Raw genomic sequence first — 21528 nt, forward strand, 5'->3', positions numbered from 1 at the left:
GCACAATGTTCTCCACTTAAAGTAGAAAATTCTTTTCTTGTTAATCCCTCTTCCTCTCCCCACCCCTCACCCCTGTTTTAATGAAAAACTGCTTGCAGTTCCCAAACTGGGCCCTCACAGAGTTTGGTATGTTTAACTGTTATTAAATTCATCTCCTGGTGGAAAATCATGTCACTGAGAATGTACATTGTTCTGTTACAAACACTCTTGTAGTATACATTATTGGAGTATTTTAAAAGCCACAGCCTCAGACTTATTGTAAGACAGATGCTAAAATATTGATTTAAGTAAAATAGTTTTAATCTAAGAAAAACACAAGCCTTCAGTTTTGTTGATAAATATAATTTTATCTGCATTCTGATAATATTTTAGAAATCTGACAGTAGCATGCTTTTTTTTCAGGATGCAAGACATGCTGCAGAAGGAGAAATATACACAAAACTTAACCAAAAAATAGATGAATTTATTCAGATTGCTGATTATGATTGGACAATGTCTGAATCAGATGGAAGAGCCAGTGGATACTTAATGGACCTTATTAACTTTTTAAGAAGCACATTTCAAGTTTTTACTCATTTACCTGTAAGTGTTCAAAATTAAGTTTAAATTCAAGTTTTTGGAACGTTATTTTATGTTAAAATGCCAAGATTTTGAAGATAGATGTAATTTTTTAGTTGTGTGTATGCTAGCAGGTGTATTTTAAAATTTTTTTCAGTACAAATGTATTTTCAGATGTGTTTCAGTTTGTTGGTGATTCTTACTCATGGCAATACAGAAAAAATACATTCAAATACTTTAATAATATTGGTAACAACAGCTAATTTACAAATAGTGTAAGAACTCATGCAGTTTTCTAGAGTATTAGATGACGTTTGTAGTTAACCAAATTGGTTCTGTGTACACAGGCATTGATTCAAACAATGCAGAGTTGATGCAAGTCCTGCATTTGTGCATAAGGTTATGGAGGTCTTAGCTTTTCCAAGGTTGTTTTTAGCTAAATAGTTTTGATCATAAAATGTCATTTGATTCTAGTTAACGTGAGCTTCATTCAAATGAATCTTTGTTCTCATATTCAAATATATCCTGTTTTATTTAGTCCCAGGTAAAAGGGTACTGTTAACCTGTTTTATGTACTAATTGTTACATTCCATTTTCTAACTTCATCTTGCTTTAAGACAAAAAAGACTATTTTGAGTTTGATTTATCATCATAATAATTCATAGCTTTATAGGTCTGGAGCAACTTCAGTAAGTCTTTCAAGCGACATTTGCTTTTCATCTGCTTGTCCTTGGTTGCTACTGTCACACGTCTGGGTGCTTTACTCACATGCAATGCTTGTAAAGAGCAGGTCCTTAATGCATAGAATGTTTTGGGGCTTCAGACTGGAAGTAAAAGGTAATTTCTTTACACACACAGCAAGGCGTTGAAGTTGCTCGCATAGTGGGTTTATCTGGTCTTCCAATTCACATGTGAATATTGATGTGAATGTGGTGCGTGAGACGTGCTTCTGTGCCAAGTCAGTAGAGCATTTTTTGATAAAGAATAGCAAGTTTGATAGATAGTTAAATTCATTGTAACTTAACATACAGAGCAGTGTGAACAAATGGCACTGCTCCTCAGTGGTCACGTGGGTCTAGCAGCTAAGGGATGTTCACCTTCTAGAGAAAGATGTACGGAAGTCTGTCATGAATGTATGTTGTGATACGGCTGTTTGGAATTGAGTCACGGACAGAACAAAGTGTTGTGTTAAGAGGGATGGAAAGAAGCAGCTCTGGCATCAGGACTTTAAAAGTGTGAAATTAATAGAAATATGTGCCTGGGGGCATAAGTCAACCTGTAGAGAAAGCTAATTCCTATGAAGAGTTATTTGATAATTTCAGACTCTGGTCAGGTAACAGGCAGGATGTAGAACTGTATGGATGACTAGTCTGGTCTGGTGGGTGCTTGTAGTTTTTTTACTTATCCTGTGTGTTTCTCCCTGTTCTCGCTTGGCGAACTGTATAAACATGCAATCCTACGAATGTTGTTGTGCATGAGCTGTGGAGGTTATGTGAAAATGTGTATACAGTCTTATTATGGTGATTCTGGTTAGATTGGTAAGTTATTTCCATTAAGAGAAAATGTATAGTAAGAACTTTTTCAAAGATAAGCCCAGTACTGGGTTCTGTAACTCATTAAAATAGTATGTGCTTTGGTGTGCTAAACCAAGCTAGATTCTCATATGCTATAGCTGGGATTTGGAATACTTTTAATGTTAATTTCCATTAATGAATTATTCCATTAATGTCACAGTGTCATTTCCATAATATTTTTTTGTATGGCTGGCAGAAACATTCCACTGCTCAAAATAGTTTCTCAGAACGTTTTCTGTAATTAGAAATCAAAGAACAAAAGTCCTAGCCAGTGGCCATAATTCTAGTAAGGAAAAGAGCAGAACAGGTAAAGGAATCTCTTGTCTTCCTACCTTAGTGTATCCAATCACGTTAGAGGGCATTGTGTTAGGGGTAGGGGCGCTAGCTGGCCACGCTTGTTCTTCATAGTCTTTTTCAAGGATCACTGACTTTCTCTTTGATATTTTTCAAATTCCAGTCTTCCTGTAAAAATGTTATGATATGTTCTTTTACAATGTCTTGTTGCAGTTGTTGAGTTCCTGTCATTAGAGTCTTGTTTTACTTTAGCTGTATGTGTAAGGTGTGTAAATGCACAGGGATGTGTCTCCTTTTGTGCTTCCATGTAGGGCTATACTGAATTATTTCTGTACCAATGTAGGCATAACTTTTAAAAAATACATCTTATGTTACATACCTGTTTTATGAAATTGTATTATTTTTATTGGAACATTAGAGATCTAAATCAGGTAGACCATGATCTCAATTTTACTGAACCTGCACACTTTATGAGACCCAAATTAAGTTTTTCCATATCTCTACTGAATCAATTCTGAGTGAAAAACACTCAGAAGTGATTCAGTGTGTGTTTAGAAACATCTTGTGTCTCGGAAGCTTTTTTTTTCCCCTCAGGTTTTACATTTTAGTTTTCTCCTCTGTGTTTGATTACTGTTTTTAAGAAGCAGCTTTTGGAAAGAAAATATCTTTCTTTCATCATACTATATATTATCATTAGATTTATGTTAAAATTTATTAATGGGTCATGTTACATTTAGATTCTTTCTGTCCTGAGCCATTCTAAGTCTTGCTTGAACAAAGGAAGTTAATGACATACAGGTAGCCTCCCTAAGCCAAGATGGCATTTATTCTTTAACCTAAGTATTTTGGAATATATTATTTCTTATCATGAAAACTTTCTGGAAAGGCATATCAACAGCCACTTTATTATTTGCAGCTTGCTACTTTGATATTTTGGCATACCGTTACTTATTACAGAAAAACATTTTATTGCTGAATTAGTATTATTTAAAATATAATCTCTTTGTTAGGCCTCAACAAAATACTATATAAGTTCACAGGTTAAATAAAATAATTTAAGGAAATACATAGTTGTAATTGTTCTTTTTGGAAGTTTTTCCTTACCTTTTATTGCTACCAATTTTTTATTCTTTTTTTTTTTTTTTTTGATGTTGACAGTACATCTTAATTTTTTTGTTTTGATTGCCTTACTGGTTTCCTTCTCAGAATAACAACAATGACCATGCAGCTATGTCGGTAAGTAGATGCAAGATGAAGAAAAAGCATGTGAACTGAAAAACTATGAACTGCCTGCAGGCTTATTGCTTCATTTTTTAATCATTTAATAAAAGACCCTTCTGTTTTGCTGAAGACTTGCTGCGTACCTTGTGTGGTTGCATGCAGGGATCAGGTTAATGACTAACATTGGGCTTTCGTACACTGGGGCAGCAGGAGCCCTAAAAACCTTGCAGAAGGTTGGTGGGTTGTGCCTTGCATCCTAAATGAGATAATTTAGAGGAGACTGAGACCTTTTGGAAGAGAGGTCAGGTATCGAAATGCAGCTATGAGACATGCATACAGAATAAGGGCAGCGTGATATAACAATATAAAGAATAAGTGAATGTTCCATCGTCTCTCTGCTACGTCTGCCTGGGGTCAAGGGAATGTGTGTGCTCAATTCTCCCTCCCCGTCTCCCTCTCAGATGATGGATTGCATTTAAGAATTCTTTCAAGCCCTGATTATTTTCAGGTCATCAAATTTTGTATAAGGAGTTTATTTTGATTGGATATAAGCATTTCCATGATAATAAAAGTGTTGAAATTAATATTACTCTGTTAAGAGTGGTTTCTGAATACTGAATTTCTGAACTTAGTTTTACTAATTTTCTCTAATAATATGGTTGAATCTTGTTCGCTTAAGCAGCGTACAGCAACAAACATGCACTGTGCAGTTCACTGTTTAAGTGAACAAATGTGTAAGGAGGCACTTAGAGTACACACTGTGGGATTAACCCTGTTCATTGCTACAATCTGGAAAACAATTGGCTGAGTAGCAGCTCTGTGGATCTGGAGAGAAGATCTAGCAGTGCGCTTACAAGTTGTTAGGAGCCTAGAGCACATGACTAACAAATGGAGGTTTAGGGAGGTGGATTATTTAGTCAGTTAAAGAGAAGGCTGGGGAGAGATCTCGTGGCAGCCTTACAACCTCTTGAGGGACAGACGGAAAGGTGATGAAGCCAAACTCTCCTTGGTAGGACTGGCAAATTCACATGTGGCTGTGGTCACAAGTAGAAGCTGGGGAGATGAGGCTTTGACATAAAGAAAAAGTCTGCATGAAGAGAACAGTGTGGTGTTGGAGGATACCCAGGGAGGCTGTTGAATTCCCACCCTTGGTTGTTTTGAAGGCTGAGCCAGAAAAAGGAAAACGGACCTGCACTAGTGTTGGCAATAGTCCTACTCCAAGTAGGAGGCTGGACTAGATGTTCCAAAGAACATTTCTAGAATTTAAATATTCAGCCTCATGTTGAACTGTCAAGCTAACAGGTGTCATGAGCACTAGGAATATTGAATATTTTGGGTAGGGATATTTCTGTTAATGTTGAATAGGTGTCAATGTGCTGGTATGTCATGACTGAGCACTAGCAAAATTTCAGAGATGCAGAGCACAAGCTGCATTCTCTTGAAAGGTTATAGTTTGAAAGTCATTCAGTTTTTAACAGTTCTATTTTCTAAAGTCACAAGAATTTAGTCTTTTGAGATTATTGCTGGTTTTGGGTTCTTTTACATCCCATTTTAAGTTCATACTGCAGTTTATAGTGCGATTAGATACTTCAAATCAAAAAGCAGATTGAAATTTCATTATGTGGCCATTAATTTCATGAAATCAATTGGATGATCAAATGTGTTATTAAGGACCTGGGTTTTGGGTTTGGGTTTTTTTTTTTTAATACTTAAAGGAAAATACTATCTTTTACTTTCATATCAGTTAATTTGAATCTGTGGAGGGTGTATATGTAAGTGGTTTTAATCCAAGTTCAGAATTAGCTGAAGTTTTGTCCTAGATATGTATTTTGTCGGCACAGAGTTAGCATTGGACAGCTGTTTGGAAAAGAATGACTATTGAAAAGTAACATCTACAAATTTACTTTGAAGTAGGTATTTTTTATCATTATGGTAGAATTTTGGGGCAGAGACCAGAAATAAAAATTCCATTAGTGTTTTTTTAGTATACTTGTATTTTATTAACAGCTCAGAAGTTGGATTTTAGTCCTGATGTTAAGTAATACAATGCTTCAGTTATTATGACTGATAAAATCTGTATGTTTAGTTTATTTGCATTTTCAGAAAGTTTTTCATTATGTCATTTCTTATTGTTAAATTAATTCTTCAGCTTAACTTCTTAGATTTAACAGAAGTTTTGTTATTTCCTTTTATGCTGAGGATGGCAGTTTGTGTTATTTTATTGTTTCTGTGATTGGCAGCAAAGGCCCAATTTCACAGCTTGCAGTGAGGGTGAAGGGGTGGTGGTTTTCTGCAGCTATATTCAAAAACTGTCAATCAGCAGCCTCCACGGGCTACTTAGAGAATGGGTTTTCTTACCAATTTCTCCAAATGCTGTTTCATGCTGTCTTTGATTGGCACAGCCTGGCAGGGAGGATGGATGAATCTGTCACTGGCTGGTTAATTGTGTTGCTGGTCTCAGCCTGACATCAGGTCTTTGACTCTTAAGTAGCTCAATACAAAACAAATTAGCAGATTGTAGTCATATTTCTCATTCTATATGCTTTGACTTTGTTGAATGCAGTCCATAAATCATATTGACTGACACCATAGTGAATGATGAAAGCTGCTTTTGAGACAGCTAGCATAGGTCTTGGCAGTACCGCGAAGGTGCCGTGGAAGGATGCATATGGCTGACCCTTTGGGAATTTCCTAGGAGCCAAATGTCTCTTTACGGCAATTGTTCTTAGGAGAAAAGCTTTTGGGTCCTATAAAAAAGGGTTTAATATGTCAGCAGATTCTCTTTACAACCTCCTTTGAAATATAAGAAGTTTGTCTAAGGGTTTTCTCTTTTTACAAACTTGTATTTCAGCAAAATGTGAAGGCTGGGTGAAAAAGTAGTTGTCTTTAACACTGCTAGCAGGTGTTTTTACTTATAGAATAGGGTCCTTGTTTCTTAAACTTTACGTTGGTTGAGTGGAAGAATAGGTTTTGTAGATAGCAGCAATTAGCATAGGCATAGTGGAGATAATAGTGATGTCTCCAAATGGGAGGCAACTGGAGCAGATGTGAGAAGCCTGCTGAATCTCTGCATGCTATTGAATATAGGTATTTAATTGCTAGATACAGTAACCACAGCCACCCCTCCCTTAAAGAATAATAGTAATTTAAAAAACCCAAACTGACAATAAACATTAAGAATGTTTTAAAACTAACTGAGATTTGTTTAAGTCCGGAAAACAAATGTGTTATTGTTATGTTCACAAATCCTTAAAAATGCATCCTCTTCAAAATGCATTATGAAAAAATGGCAAGTAATTGATTAATTGGTGGATGGTGGAAATTTGGAGAGAGATTTTTAACAAGATCTTATTTGTCAAACACCGATTTGAATTTCATTCTTTTCTGAACATTGTACATTCAATGTTCTTTGAACTGGGAAGCACTGAATTTTGAAGAGGATAACAGTTCACATTTGTCACAGTTAAAATTCAGCATTTTGGTTGATATATGTAGCTTCATTATTTCCTCTAGATTTAAGAAAATTGAGTGATTGTATTGAGTAAGTATAAGCTGTGTATAGTAAATTTCTGTTGTTTGTTGATCTGTCATGTGAACAATAAGCCTGTAGTTCAAGTTACATAGTTGGAAATAGTTTAAATGTTAGGATGTTTCCATTTTATGAAATTTTAAAATAAACGTTCAACGTCCATGTATTGATTATTTAAAGTCCAAGTGGCTTTTACCATGCCATTTCTGTATTCTAACCATTGTCTTGTGCTCCAGTACTATTGATATTTGCCAGATTCTACCAATTAAGTACAGATGCTTGTTAGAAATATAAAATTCTATCTTTTATTTAAAATAATGGAAGAGTACACATCATTTGCATATGAAATAAATTGTATGTTAAAATTTTTCTTGACAGCCTATTAATCTGGTTGAACTTTTATTACATTATAGTGGCAGCATAAATAGGACATGGAGCTGATTTGATGGAGCAGTACATTAAACAGAGATGCACTATTTGTTCCATTAAATCAAAATGTCATTTCCATTAAGTATTTTAAACCTACAACACTGTAATTAAATGAACTGTGGCCCATTGATTCCCCTTCTCACCTCCCTTTTCCTTATTTTTTCTCCTTTTTTTTTTCCCATTCATATTGATATTGTTGTTCTTGGGGAATAGAGCTGCATGTCTCCCAGTGTAATTACCATTGGGTTTGGGAGACTTTCAAGCATGCTGTTCTTGCATTGTTTCTTACATTCCTCATTGTCAGATCATCTATTTTAGTCAAAAATGTTGTTTGCTTTTCTGAGATTTTCAATTAAGAAACTGACATCTCATTTTAGATATAAAGCTCCTAGCAGTTCAAGGTGTCCTAATGCTAAAGAGGCATTAGCAAAAGCCATGTAATGTGTCAGTGTGACAAGTGAGGAGAATGAACACTTTCCATTGTATTGTCTACATTTTAATTACATTTTAACAAAGAACGGATTTTTAAAGTACAAAATATTTAAGGCCAAATTTCTTTTCTGTTACATGTATGCATGAAAATTCAATTATATGAGCAAGTTGTCTTGTTAAGAACCAGATCTGGCTCTTCATATGTTGGAGCAGGACTTTCCAAAGTTTTTGGGACAGTGAACTGCTGTCTATCCTTAGCAATTTTCATTGCTTATCTGTTTTTCTATGAGTCAACAGTGAATTGATCAGCCTGACTTTGCAGAAAACATCTGGGGAACCATTGCTTTAGAGAATAGGTGTCATCACTTTACTGATGGATATAAGTAAAACGATAGTGGTGTGTGCTCCCGTAGGTGTACTACGTAATTACAATTTTTTGTGTGTGTTAATAGTCACCTTTGTTTCAATATGTATCATAACATAGACCTCAGTTGAAAAGCATGGTTTAATAAGTAAATTAAACTACAGAGATTCATATAATTGCATTTGAAATCCAAGATCACTCTGTTCTAAAAGATTGCAGTGCTATGAATAGAATGGTGCCATCTGATCGGGTATTTGGTCTTAATTGGTTTTCTGAATTCTAGGGTAGAATTTCCATGTTTTTCTTTTTTTCTGTACTAAATTTGTAATGATTTATGTAATTAATGTCTGATTTTGTGCTTTGATTTTTGGTCTCATGTTGGGAAAATTATTTGTCTCAATTACATATACATTACAAGGAGAAATGTTACTAACTAGACTATGCTTGGGAAATTATTTCTATTTTGTACAGCAGAGGGCTACATTTCATTTTGTAAGTAGCTGATTACTGACAGCACTGATTTATTAAGCACCTGAAAAGATGATGGATAAGCATGAATATTTTAAATAATTTTGCAACAAGCTTTGAGACGGAATTCAAGCAATTAAAGTGCCAATAATTAGCACAAGCTCTTATGAAAAATGCCCCAATGAAAAGCAGTGCTTTTGGTTATATAAAGTTTGGGGTTTTTTTACTGACTATTGTTAAAAGTATGCATCATGTTGATTTTCATTACATTCTTGCTTTTATTCTGTTTGGGTAAAAAAAATAAATCCACAAAGCTGTTCATATGCTTCAGCAACTTATATCATTATTATCTTGGAAATGGCCTTGTATTCGTGAAGACTGGATTTCTGGAAGAAATATCAATAATTGCTTTAACATATATTTAATTTAGTTCCTTGATTGATTTAATAGAAACAAAGCTAGCAGGTCAAAGAAATAATAGCAAGTGTGATCTTTCTCCTTCTAATCTAAATCCTGCATCATTAAGACTTTGAGTGTATATTAAAATTAAATTAGATAAGCAGTTCTTTAGTGATGTATCATTTGTTTTGATCTTAAAACCTGTTGCTCTTTCTACTAGGGAAAAGTGGCCCAGACAGCTTGCATGTCAGCTTGCCAGCATCTTTCAATGTCCCTAATGCAGATGCTACTGGACAGTGAATTAAAACAAATAAGCATGGGAGCAATTCAGCAGTTTAATTTAGATGTGATACAGTGTGAATGTAAGTAGATGTTCCAGAATTCCTATCTTTATCTGTCTTAACACTGCAAAAACTTATTTAATGTAAGCCATATAGTGAACTTTTTCCATAATCTGCTAAAACTTTGTCTTTAAAAAAAAAATTATAGTACAGCTTCTTATAAAAGTATTTATGAGGAAGTAGGTTAACATTTCTGAGAAATTTTTGTATGAAGCTTTTTTTTTAACTCAGGGAACTGACTGAAACCTACATCTGTTGTTACTCCTAATGGGGTCATATTTGCTATATCCAGTAAAAAGACTATAGCCTAGTACAGAATTGTCCCAGAACTCCACATAAATATTACACTTTTATAGCTGAGGGGGGAAAAAAGGTCATAATTCTGTGAAACTGATTTTTCCTCTAGAGTTTATTTATGATGATACAAATTTTAAATGTGCTGTTACATAAGGTTTCCTCCCTCCTAGAGCTATTACTGCCTTACGCACTGTGCAGAATAATAGTACTCATTTATTAAACATCAGATGTTGTTTTATTCTCACTGTTCAAAACATGGCATCAGAATTACTTTATGAAACAGTGCAGGCAGGATTAATTTCCTCATGTTTTGCATGGAGCTCACTGCCGAGGGCGAGCTGTTAATCTGCATGAAGGAAGTTCCTTCCATAACATCATTGTGTTATGAGTATGTTTTAGGTGTGGTTTGATAGTTGTTGACTGAGATACAGTGAAAGGTTCACTAGCGGGCTTTTTTCAATGCATATTTTTAGATTATTATGCTCTGTTTTTTCAAAGTATCTTTCCTCCTAGGTGTTTGAAGCATGGATCTCCGTGATTTTAGTGACAGCTGTAAAATGGGGCAGTTCTTCAGGTCATATCCTGAGGATTTTAGTTTGGACATGTGAAAAAATGGATGACCACTCAGTTAGTAGCTACCTATGGGAAACTGGAAATTTGATTTCAAGCAATTTGGTTAGCATCACAAAGGGTTCTTGTGGGAGGCCAGGGACAGAGTTCAGGGACATTTTCACCATACACTGGTCTTTCCTTCTCCTCCTTTATTTATTACATTCCAGCTAAACTCTGTAACAGGTAGAGCTGGCATCTTTCTGACAGTCCTTCATTATACAGCCTTAAGGCTTTTCAGTGCATGGAATTAACTGATGGGATTATCAGGGTCCAATTGAAAAAATATTTGTGATCATGACAATAAAATTTGTCTGTGATTGCACAAGTTGGCCAAACAGATGATGGCTTGACTTTTTTTTAGTTTTAGTGTGCTTGATGTTGCAGATTTAATAGTGTTCTCTTCAAGTGAGAGGGTAGGGTTCTGTGTACATGTATTTGTGTAGTTTCCTAGATGTAAAATTGTAATCCCAGTTGTAAAAACAGAAATTCCATAGTATGCTTAATACTGACACCATAATCCTTCATCTAGACAAGCTGAATTGGTGCACCCTCTACACAGTCATCTGCCTTCTGAACAAATAGCGTAACAGCAGAGAAAGCTTGCCCACTACCATATGATTCTGTTTCTGATATTTAAAATATCGTCTGTGAACAATGCAGCACTGCATTACTCTGTATAGATTAACCAATTCACTGTTTCACTCGGGGATTTCTTGCAGTACAGGGGATAAAATGCATGCCTTGCGGCTGACTTCTACAATACGAGCTGTATGTTCACAGCAAAGTAATGAGAAGTCTGGCTGTCATCTGGTTTCTGGGCTGTTCTCAGACCTTTTCCTTCTCAGCCTTTGCCCTGTTATGTGCCATCCTAATTTCTATTACCACTCTTTCTACCATCTTTGGTTGCTGCACAGTGGAAACTTCATTCAGTGGAGTTTTATTTAATCTAACATGATAACATTTCATTATTTTAAGATTAAAATACAACCTTAAGACAGTATGTTTTGTTATATGTAACTGTTCTACTGAGCATGTAGGATGGACAGGAGGTGGGAAACCTTAGGCCAAAATGAGAAACTCTCAGGAAGCTATTAATTTGAAGACTAAAGCTCTTTCCACCATTGCCTAACTTCTAGCGTGGTCTGTACAGATGCAACTAGAATAAACTTTAGTTCTTCATTTCTGCAGTGCTTTTCAAACACATTAGGAAAAAAAAAAAGGGTTTGCATAGAAATCCTTTGAGTAGTTTAAATATCATTATGGAAGCTTGTCAGAACAGTATGTTGCAACAAATGACTTCTTACAATCTGTGGGGTAAGGGACCGACACAAGATTTTGCTCAGACTGCTTTGCTGTTGTGGTTTCATTGATAGGGTCCACCACTGACACATTCCAGGCCTCACTGTGATGCCTGTGATTTATGTTCCTGCTCATCACCCTCCCCCAGCTTTATTCTTTGACACTTTGGGATTAATGGATACAACAGTGACATTTCAATTAGTGCTAGTGTGTGCAAATAATTCAAAACTGTTGGGTAGTTTCCTACTGTATTGTATATGTGGCTTTGGCGTTTTACTTGCAGACACAGTGGAGTATACTCAGATGCATTTTGAACTAAGAAGTTATGTGAGATGTAGAAAGTTACGACTATCTGAAGATACATTTTAAAAAATCTTGGCACTATTATAGATATTTATTCTGATCTTTAACACTACATTTTTATTCTTTCTATTATAAACTGGAGGAGATCTAAATTAAAGCAGGAAAATGTGATTACTTGCCAGATCTTTTTTTCCCATTAAAAAGCAATCAACGGTTCAACCAACAACCTCACAAGCTGTTAATGAGCAGCAATGTATTGAAGTCAGTAAGCACTGAAGTTTTTAGTCACAGCAAATAGGTAGAATGAGAAGTGGACTTCCAAGAAAGAAGGAAGGACCTTGCCCAGAAGGGGATTGTTTTGTGGTGAACCCTGGGATTTCATTATCCCCCACTGCATTTCTGTGCAAAGTACCTAACTTTAAAAAGCAGAGCAGAAAATCTGGAGCTCTTTTGATACTTTTGCTCAAGAACAGTAGTAGTATCAGGTGGTCTTCTCTGATTTTTTTAGGGGGGAAAAAGAAAGTTATGATCTTATTGCTCTGCTTCTAATAAGTTTTTTATTTTCCTTCCAGATGTTCCCAAAGTTTTTAGTTTAGTTTCAGTTTGTCTTGTTCTAACTGAAGTATTTCTCCACTCTCTACATATTTTATAACTTAGAGCAATGTTTTACCTCTGTATTTTATGTCATTCTTTCTCAGTGGTGACCTTCCACTAGGATGATTGGGATTCTTAACAACAGTATTCAGAAAAATAGAACATGCCAGGTCCCATTGAATAAACCCCAAAGAATAGTCTTTGGCTTAGACATTGCATTTCAGTGCCCTGAGGAGGGAAATGGGTTGGGGAGGGGAGGTGTTAGCTATTTATTGAAGGTAAAACTCAAATGTGGGTTGCTCTCTCTCACTTTATGAGAAACAAGGCATACATAATAGAAAATGAGCTTTTCAGAGACACCATCCAGCTCTAGATACCTTACATCAACTTTTTATTAATTAGAACTTGTCAGAAATCTGAATTGCTGGAAGACTTACATGTAATTTTTATAATTTATATGTTTTAACATAGCTGAATGGTGAGATTCATTGGCAGAAGCAGGTATGGTTGAGTGGGCATCCTTCTTCACCCAGATATGAATCTGTGCAAGGATGAAAAGTTTTGGGTCCTGCCTATAAATGAGTATGGTGTAACAGAGAATTAGTGCAAAGCAGGATGCAGTATGCCTTCCTAACCAGCCCTACGTAGGGCTTCCTGCCAGTCCCTCCTTTTGCACCCGCGATGTGGAGAGCAAGAGAGATCTTGACCCAAGTGCTCTCAACTGAAAATACCTGAAGGTAATCTCCAGGTGGGCATGCCAAAAGCTCAGGAACCCAAATCCTGTTTTTCTTTGAAAAGACACTATGTTCTGCTCTGGAAGCCCCTCACTTTACCTGCCTCCTCTCCCATCTGGGAAGTCAGGTTAACGCAACTCACTTGAGGCCGTCCTTCATCTGCCGGTCACATATGGCAGCACAGGAGCCAGGGGAAGCAGCAAGATCTCGCCAGGGCTGGGGGCAGGGCTGGGGGCTGCTGCCTGGCCAGCTGGCAGCTCCCACAGGGAGGCTCCCCTCCAGGCCTGTTTGAACAGCTGGAGCATCCAACAGGGCTGCAAAGTGGCTGATGGCTGCTGAGATAGTCACCTGGTTCTCTGGGCTTCCTTTAAAAATACATTTGTGGCTTTGCTGTCCTGTCTGTGAATCAGTGCTGTGAGACTGAAGCAAAACTGTCCAAATTTAGCTTTCGATCCAAAGTCTGGACTCTGATTTTTAGTTTCTGCCATTAAGTGGCAAAACTGTTTGTCAGGAATTAGGTACTGAATTCTCAGACCAATAGAGAGGGACAACCAGATAATGGCTAAAAGATGGGGTTTTGAGAGGATGAAATTTACTGAAATGTACCTCTTACTAAATCTAGAAGTGTGTAGAGATTCAGTACAATTTACAGTTGAAGATGTCTTAAATTTCATTTTAGCAGGTACAGCCTTTTTCTTAGGTTATCCACTAACAGATATATACATCAATTCACCTATATCCTGTATACAAAATATAATGAAAAGATCAAAGCAAAGAATTCAAAAGAAAATGGTCTGAAGTCATCTTTACAATATTTAAATCTACTATTCTCCTGTATATGTTATCTTCCAGCCTGGTTTTGTATCATTACATACTTTTTTCAATAGATCCTACCTCCTGTAAATTCCCAAACTGGCTGTTGTAGTAAATACATTGAGATTGTACATATTGTGGACGCACATTGTGCCAAAGATCCTGTTTTGTGTACGCAGAAAAGCTCTACACAGTATCAGCAAAGTGCAGGGAAGGAAGATGTTAACAGAAACCTTGTGAATTCCAAATTCGTGTAATGCATGTGTTCAGCTTTTTTTTCATGAAAACATTGATGTTTCTGATGCAAACTGCCAAGCAGGCAGTTGGCTGCCCCTATATGTGACAGTTTAATGATGATCTTGGCAATTCATTCTCATATGTTATAGAATTCCTGAATGCTCTTCTGCACCCTAAACCAACCAACCAGTCCCCTACCCCTCCAAATCCTCTTTAAGCGTAGAATGAACATAGGGGATGAATCTTTTACAAGATGTGTATATGACAATGTTTCACTACTATCTGGAAAAGGACCCTTAGGACAAAGACATTAAGAATGTTAATCCTGTTCTTGCAATATCTTCCTAAAATGCTGTGCAGTAGAAAATATTTAATTAGCTTTGTAAAATTGTTAGCAACACTTAAAAGCCCTGAGCTGAGGGCGGAGGGGGAACTGTCTGACCCTTACCGTAAGTAGATTATCTTTTTGCCCTTTGAACTCATGAAATTGTAATAATGAAACGAATTCTACAGTAGTCACCTGTCAAAAATGACCCAAATGCGAGAATAAATGCTTGTGCTACAGTGAGTGTCTCTGGTGTTGTAAATGCATTCATAATATAAAATTGTGGTTAAAGAAGGCAAAGCTTATACAACAATTAAGTTTGTTACCTTGCATGCTGCTTGTTCTGTAGCTGCAATGGTAGTAGGTGCTACATAAAGAAACTACATTTTGTATTGTTTAATGCATTAGGATAAATTCCAAAGTATGTTAGCCTGATGAGCTGCATAAAGGATGCAAATATTTGACCTGTGGCAAATAAAAGTGTCCCACTGTAGAAAGGTACCTCCCGATGTGAAAGGTGCCAATAGCTAGCTGAAAAGTTTTGCTGCAGGTCACACTTTTCAGCTGTATTCACTTTTGGGTTCTGTAGCCATTCCTTTGCCTTAGAACCTCCTTCTCCCAGTGCTACCATTGTGGAGTGGCTGGAGGAGCTCAGATTCCAGTGGGGGAAGCGGGTCTCAGTGTAGTGTGTATGAGCAGAAAGCTATACAGGATCAGATACAGACAGGCCTTATCTTTCAAGAATTAGCATAGGTTCCCCTTCCTTGTTTAGGGGATGTAGAAAAGACCCCTTCCGACCGTCATGCTTATTAGCGTGCTGCCATAGCCCACAACCCGTATATCTCTTTAGTGGCTTGCTCAGAATTCCCTACTATAGTGTGGCATTCCCATTTTCAGTGCTATGTTTGGCTAACCACAGGCGGCAGTATTGTAAGGGTGGTCCCTGTGGCCATGAAAGACCAGCAGAAGACAGCCATGGAGGCACCCAACCCTTTAACCTAGGGTGTTCAGAAGGGTGCTTTTATAGACATGGAGATCTTTTGTTCTTCTCCAGGTTGGTGTTTGTACAGACTGTTCTCTCTTTGCTGCTTTTAAAGAGTTTATTATTAAGCAAACTCCCTCTATTAAAAGCTGCATTTAGGATATGCTTTTTCAACTGTTTTTTATCTTTTTTATTTAGAAAGCATCTTTGTGGTAGATTGAAACTCCCTGAAAACTCCTCTAGAAAGTTGATGTTACTTATAAAGTAGGAAAACCAGACAATTTGAAATTCAGACTTGAATACAGTAATCAGTGAGCATTTGCCAACCCTTGCCAATACTTGTTTGTGAAATTACAGTGTCTTCCTTGGATATTCGATTGCTATTTTTATTTCTTTAGCTGATGAAGAATCAAGTCATATTCCAGTTTAGTTCATTCTCCTATTACATGACTGTCCTTAAAAATTTTTGCACTACTGTAATACGAGTAATAAGCTTGACCTCTATTGGCAAAGCTGCTACTCTGATACTCTATTAATCTATTACTAAGCTATTCTTAGATATTCTGGAGTGGTCTTAGTAGCTTCTTGTACCACTTAAGTAAGAATCTTTATTATTTTCATTTACAATTGCATTCCATATAATCACTTTTTAGACTTGTGAGTGGTCTATCTGAATTCATTAGTCTGCTTTAAGTTGCAACCATACATTCAGCAGTAAACAACTGAGCCCATTATTCTACCGTCATGCTAGTTTGGACACCGATGTATTTCTGGATGTTACTTTCACTTGATGAATCAAATTTTCTAATTAGCCATTGAAAAAAATCTACTAAGGATTTCACATGACTTTTAGATGTTAGTAGGAGTCCATGTGGCACAGTAGAGGTGAGCACTGGAACTGGAAATTTGGATGCATATGTTCTGCTTCCTCTACCTGTTTCTCAAACTTGGGGGAAAAAAGTTAGCTTTCAGTGCCTCAGATGATACCTCTCTAAACTATTACAGTAATATCTGCTTTGTTTTGTTAAGAGCTCTAACTAAAGACCAGCAGAAAATTCTCTTAAACTCCTCTGAAGTGAGAGTCTAACTTGAGTGGGGATGTATGGCTGGGATAAGAACAACAGAAAATGTATTTATTTTTAAGTTTGACAATTATTGATCATTTCCTAATGTAAACAAATAGCTGACTTTTGTCCATGCTACCACTTTTTGTATTTTTACTATAGTTTTGCCTTCCAATTTGACAGCCTGTTTTTGGGTTAAAAAAGAGCAGAAGTTCATTATCGATAAGCTGGCTAAAAGGCATGAACAGGCATTTTAGTTCTGTGCTGACTGTGGCATGTAGAGCTTTCCACCTGTCATCTACACATTAAACTAACTCCCACTTTAGTGTTTGTCTTTTATTGCTGCTTGGCTAGAGGTGGGGTTTTTATAGAGCGGATGCTATAACAAAAGCAGATGTTTGAAAATATGTTGACAGCCATGGAATTGGTATTATTTCGAAATTCTTCAGTAATCATTCACCTCAGGCCAAAAATAGCATTGGCTTCTGTGGTTGTAGCATTACTACTGGGTTAGAGTTTTAAGCAAAATTCCTACTAATACTCCTAAAGGTAGCATTCTGCGGGGTTATTGGAAAAAAGTTGGTGAAGTTGTTTGCTGGTTTGTTTGGTTTTAATCACTTAAGTTACTAGTTTATTTCTGTCAAACTAGTTTCCTTTTAATGTTAGGTAGCATTTATATTGCATAGAACTTGATTTTCTGATAGATTTTTTTAAAAAATCTACATTCTTAATATTTTTAACCTTTCTTTGCAGTGTTTGCTAGTTCTGAGCCTGTGCCAGGATTCCAGGGAGACACCCTGCAGTTAGCTTTCATCGACCTCAGACAAGTAAGACACTGGTTGTTGGTTTTTATCCTACTAATTTCCCCTTTTGACCAATGCTGAAGTTATTAAATTCAAGAACCTTTCATGTTTTTGCATTCCCATGTAATTAGTTTTGAAAAGCGGTTATTTGAAGTGTTATTAGTGGCACTATTCCCTGTAATTTAGCATAAAACTGTTTCTCCAATGTGTTGTTAGGGGGCACTGTGCTACTGGTGGTACTGTTACACGGATGTAAGATTGAATTTTGTCGTGACAATTTTGTAAAGATCCTGTCATGCCTTTTTGCAAGAGTGTACATGTAACCCTGGTGTGTGCTGGCCTCATTCCATTTTGAGCAATTGTTTCTCTCTACAAATCTACTCCCTGGAGAACAGAAGTGGGTATGGTATTATTTAGCATTTCCTTTCTTTAATTTGTGACATAGAATTCCTCTAAACAGTTAGAAAGCAGCTTTACTCCAACCGGCTGATCATTATTCTATATCAAATTTAATTTTAAATGCCTTGGTATTGGAAGCACTTCTCCACAGTTCTTTCCAAAAGGAAGGTTTTCCAGACTAAAATCTACTTACCTTAATTTCGTGTAGTTATTTCTATTCCCTACTCTCTGTAAATTCTGACACTATATACAACCATAGCAATTTATTTTCAAACACTGCTCATACTTGAAGTAAGCTTTTAGAAAGGATTTATTATTTCACAAAATTGTGAGTATAAGTGTCATTTAAACAATGAAATGGATCATTAACTGCAGAGGGAGGGTCTTTAGTTTTCTGCAGATGTTGGTGATATTTTTCAGCACCATTATGAGCCTGTCAAAGTCATCAGAAAATAAGAGAAATGTAGAAAGAATTCCATATCAAATTATCTATATAGTAAGAATATTTTTGCTTTTAATAATTTAGTAGATTTTCACAGTGAGATAATGAAAAGGCATTTCAGAAGGGAAAATTCTTGAGGCAAAAGTATTCCAGTATTCCTAACATGTAGAAACTACTTCATTAAAGTGTATTTAAAAAATAAGTAAATAAAAGTTGAAAGGTAGAGTTGTCTGTTACATTCTCACAGTAACATGGCAATGAACAGTATCTACAACGCGATAAACGAGGACTACATGAGGAGGATATAGGATCACGGCCATAAGATTTTTTCATGTGATACATGCACATTAGGAGTGCCAGAATGCGGCATGTAAAGATGTATTTTGCCAGACTTCAAATACCACAAGTCTTGCCTTGACTAGCAGCCACCTTCTTTTGGATTCTTTTTTATTCTCCTGTTATTATCACTGTTAGAAGTGACTAAACATCTTCCAATTTGTACTAAGTCAGTTTAGTTGAGGGGAAAGGATGTTGAGAGATTTTGGCACCATTTCTGTCATTCACTTAAGTGCTATAAATCCTTGTAGAGCCTATGTTTGTTTCAAGGGAAAACATGATTTCCAGCTATGCAGGAGGGCAGGGTGTGTACATACTTGCTACAGGAAATAAATAATATTTTTGTACGTTTTAAGCACCAGCTGTCGAGCATGTCACATAAATAGGGATTATGTTGCTTATGATAGCTCTCAGTTCATGTTAGCAACTTATATTTAGAATTCTTTTGATGCAAGTAACGCTTTATAGAGGATGCTCTGTATGCCATGAGAATCTAATCAATTTCAGATACTTTATGAACAGCAAAAGTCTGGGCAGTTCTCTTCCTTAGGTTGCAATCTGACCTTGTAGGTGTCGAATAGTTTTAGTATTTATACCTCTATATTACTTTTTACTATATTTTTGCATGCCTCACAAAAAGGTATTGCAAGTACACATGAAAAACAACATTACCATTTAGTAAGGTTTTGCAGTGTTTTCCTTCTCTTCCCTATTTGTGATCCATTTCTATCTCAATAGTGTGGATGACAGTTCTTTTCAAGAATACTTAGAAAGGCAACAGAGCCTTTTTCAGAAAGTTCTTATAAAAGGTCATGCTTCTGTTTTTTGGTTTGAATTTGATACTTCTTCATGAATTGCCGGATATGAAAGATAAGGAAGTAGGTCCAGTGGTCAGGTTTTACCTGCCCACCCGGACTGTGCCCCGAGGTCAAACTCCTGATATTGGCTGTTTGGTACAGAGGAGCTGATGACAGGTAGGGGCTGATACAAGGGGGAAAGCTTGAACCGTATCAAAGCTAAAAGGCAGGAGATTTGGGACTCAGTGAGAGACTGTAGCTAAAAGATGGATCAGCAGGATTGCCCTCTTCTTAAAAAGCAGCTGACCTGCAAGGGAAAAGACTTTATCGTCCTGCCAATCACATGGTTGCTAATGGAAGCCAGTTATCTCAACAACAGCTTACTCTCTCTCTGTTGTACTAGGGCAGTGTGTAAGATTAATGAGGATTGGGCAGTAGAATACTGTAGCACATTTCACGAAAGAAATAAAGTCACTTACAAGTAGCCAGCTTGGAAGACAGAGAGGGAAGAACTACACTTGGATGGTTACCACGGGGGGAGGGGCAGCTTTGAAAAGAATTGCCATAGGTATTTTTCTCCTAACAGTTCCTGGTCCTGTGTCTTTCCCTGAAGACAATCTATAGACAGCATGTTGTCCCCTGCAGGCCTACTTCTTTCCTTCTTCCTTCCGCAGACGTAGAAGAGCAAACAGAAAGGGAAACAGTTGGCTGGAGAAGGAGTTGCTTCTAAGAAAACAGTAGTTGGCAGCCGGAATTGTGAAGGAGCAGGCACTTCGCAATATCTCCTTTGCTGAGCCACCTGTTTCTTCTTATACTGTCCCCTCTTATGCTCTGGTCATACTTAACATGCTCCTTAAAGATTTAGTAATCTATAGAAACCCTAGTCAATAAAGATTTTTGTGCTACTCCCATAACCATAGTATCTCAGCAACTTATAGAAGTGACTTGGTGTGGTTTACTAATCACACATAGTGCACTTGTTCTCTATTCTGTTTTCTTCTACCAGGACAAAGAATTGTGTGTGTGTAGGTGACTTTCTGATTTTTGTGTTTTGACTGTGGTCTGCTATATATGTTTGGCAGACAATATCGAAAATAACTTGGGGGGCGGTGGGGCACAATTTATGAAGACCTTACAAGCCTATGTAGCACATGGAATAATCTAAAAAAAACCCCAAACAAATAAAAGAATCCAGGCTAATTTCAAGCTTGGACAGTCTTTTCTGTGTGAGTGGTTTACTTCAGATGGAGGAGTTCATTTTATTTGCTTCATGCTGAGGGGTAATAAGCAGAGTCAAAACACAGTTGGCTTTTGCATCACTGAAAATCTTTGCACCTATAGCAGCCGACAGGCTATTCTCCAAAGGATACATGTACCTATGTAGTTTCATTCCTGGGCTGATAAGAGTGAATTGTGCTTCAGACCCAGGAAGGTGGGCAGTGGCAGTGGAACTGCAGGACAACACACAGCATTTTCTTAGAGTTACCTGAAGTTTACTGCAGGAAGGACACCAATAAGCAGTTCCCTATACTAATAGGGAATCATGTGGCCATGATCACCGTGAAACTTGCAGCTCCAGCTAGTTCAGCTACTCCTACAGCAGCAAGCAGCTGCTAAGAAAATTGGGATAGACTCATGGTTCTGTACAGCTGCAGTAATTGTGTCATGCCATTTGTCTTAGCATATGACCTGAAGTCATACCTGCGTGCACCCTTTCACCCCACTTACTTAAAGCCACTGAGGGGCAGGCCAGCTAAGCAAGGCGATTATCAAGGTGGCATGTGCTGCTTTAAAGAGACTGGTCTCTGGCATCTCGTGAAGATGACCCAGCTCTGCTGCGACCTGCGTCGCTCTCTGAAGATAATCTTTTGCTACTGTCTAT

At 37.0% G+C, this 21528-nt stretch overlaps 1 protein-coding gene across 1 annotated transcript in view; it reads left to right on the plus strand.

Annotated features, from left to right (window-relative positions):
* Positions 1-17957, plus strand: part of EXOC6 (exocyst complex component 6) — a 46150-nt gene extending 28193 nt beyond the window's left edge. Inside the window, exons 17-21 of the mRNA XM_010152862.1 lie at positions 403-582; positions 3633-3662; positions 9489-9630; positions 17623-17696; positions 17889-17957. Of these exons, the coding sequence (XP_010151164.1) occupies positions 403-582; positions 3633-3662; positions 9489-9630; positions 17623-17696; positions 17889-17957 (495 nt within the window). The remainder of the gene's footprint in view (positions 1-402; positions 583-3632; positions 3663-9488; positions 9631-17622; positions 17697-17888) is intronic.
* The last annotated feature ends 3571 nt before the right edge of the window (positions 17958-21528 follow it).

Source organism: Eurypyga helias, unplaced genomic scaffold (genome assembly GCF_000690775.1).
Source record: "Eurypyga helias isolate BGI_N326 unplaced genomic scaffold, ASM69077v1 scaffold37135, whole genome shotgun sequence".
Taxonomy (NCBI): Eukaryota; Metazoa; Chordata; class Aves; order Eurypygiformes; family Eurypygidae; genus Eurypyga; species Eurypyga helias.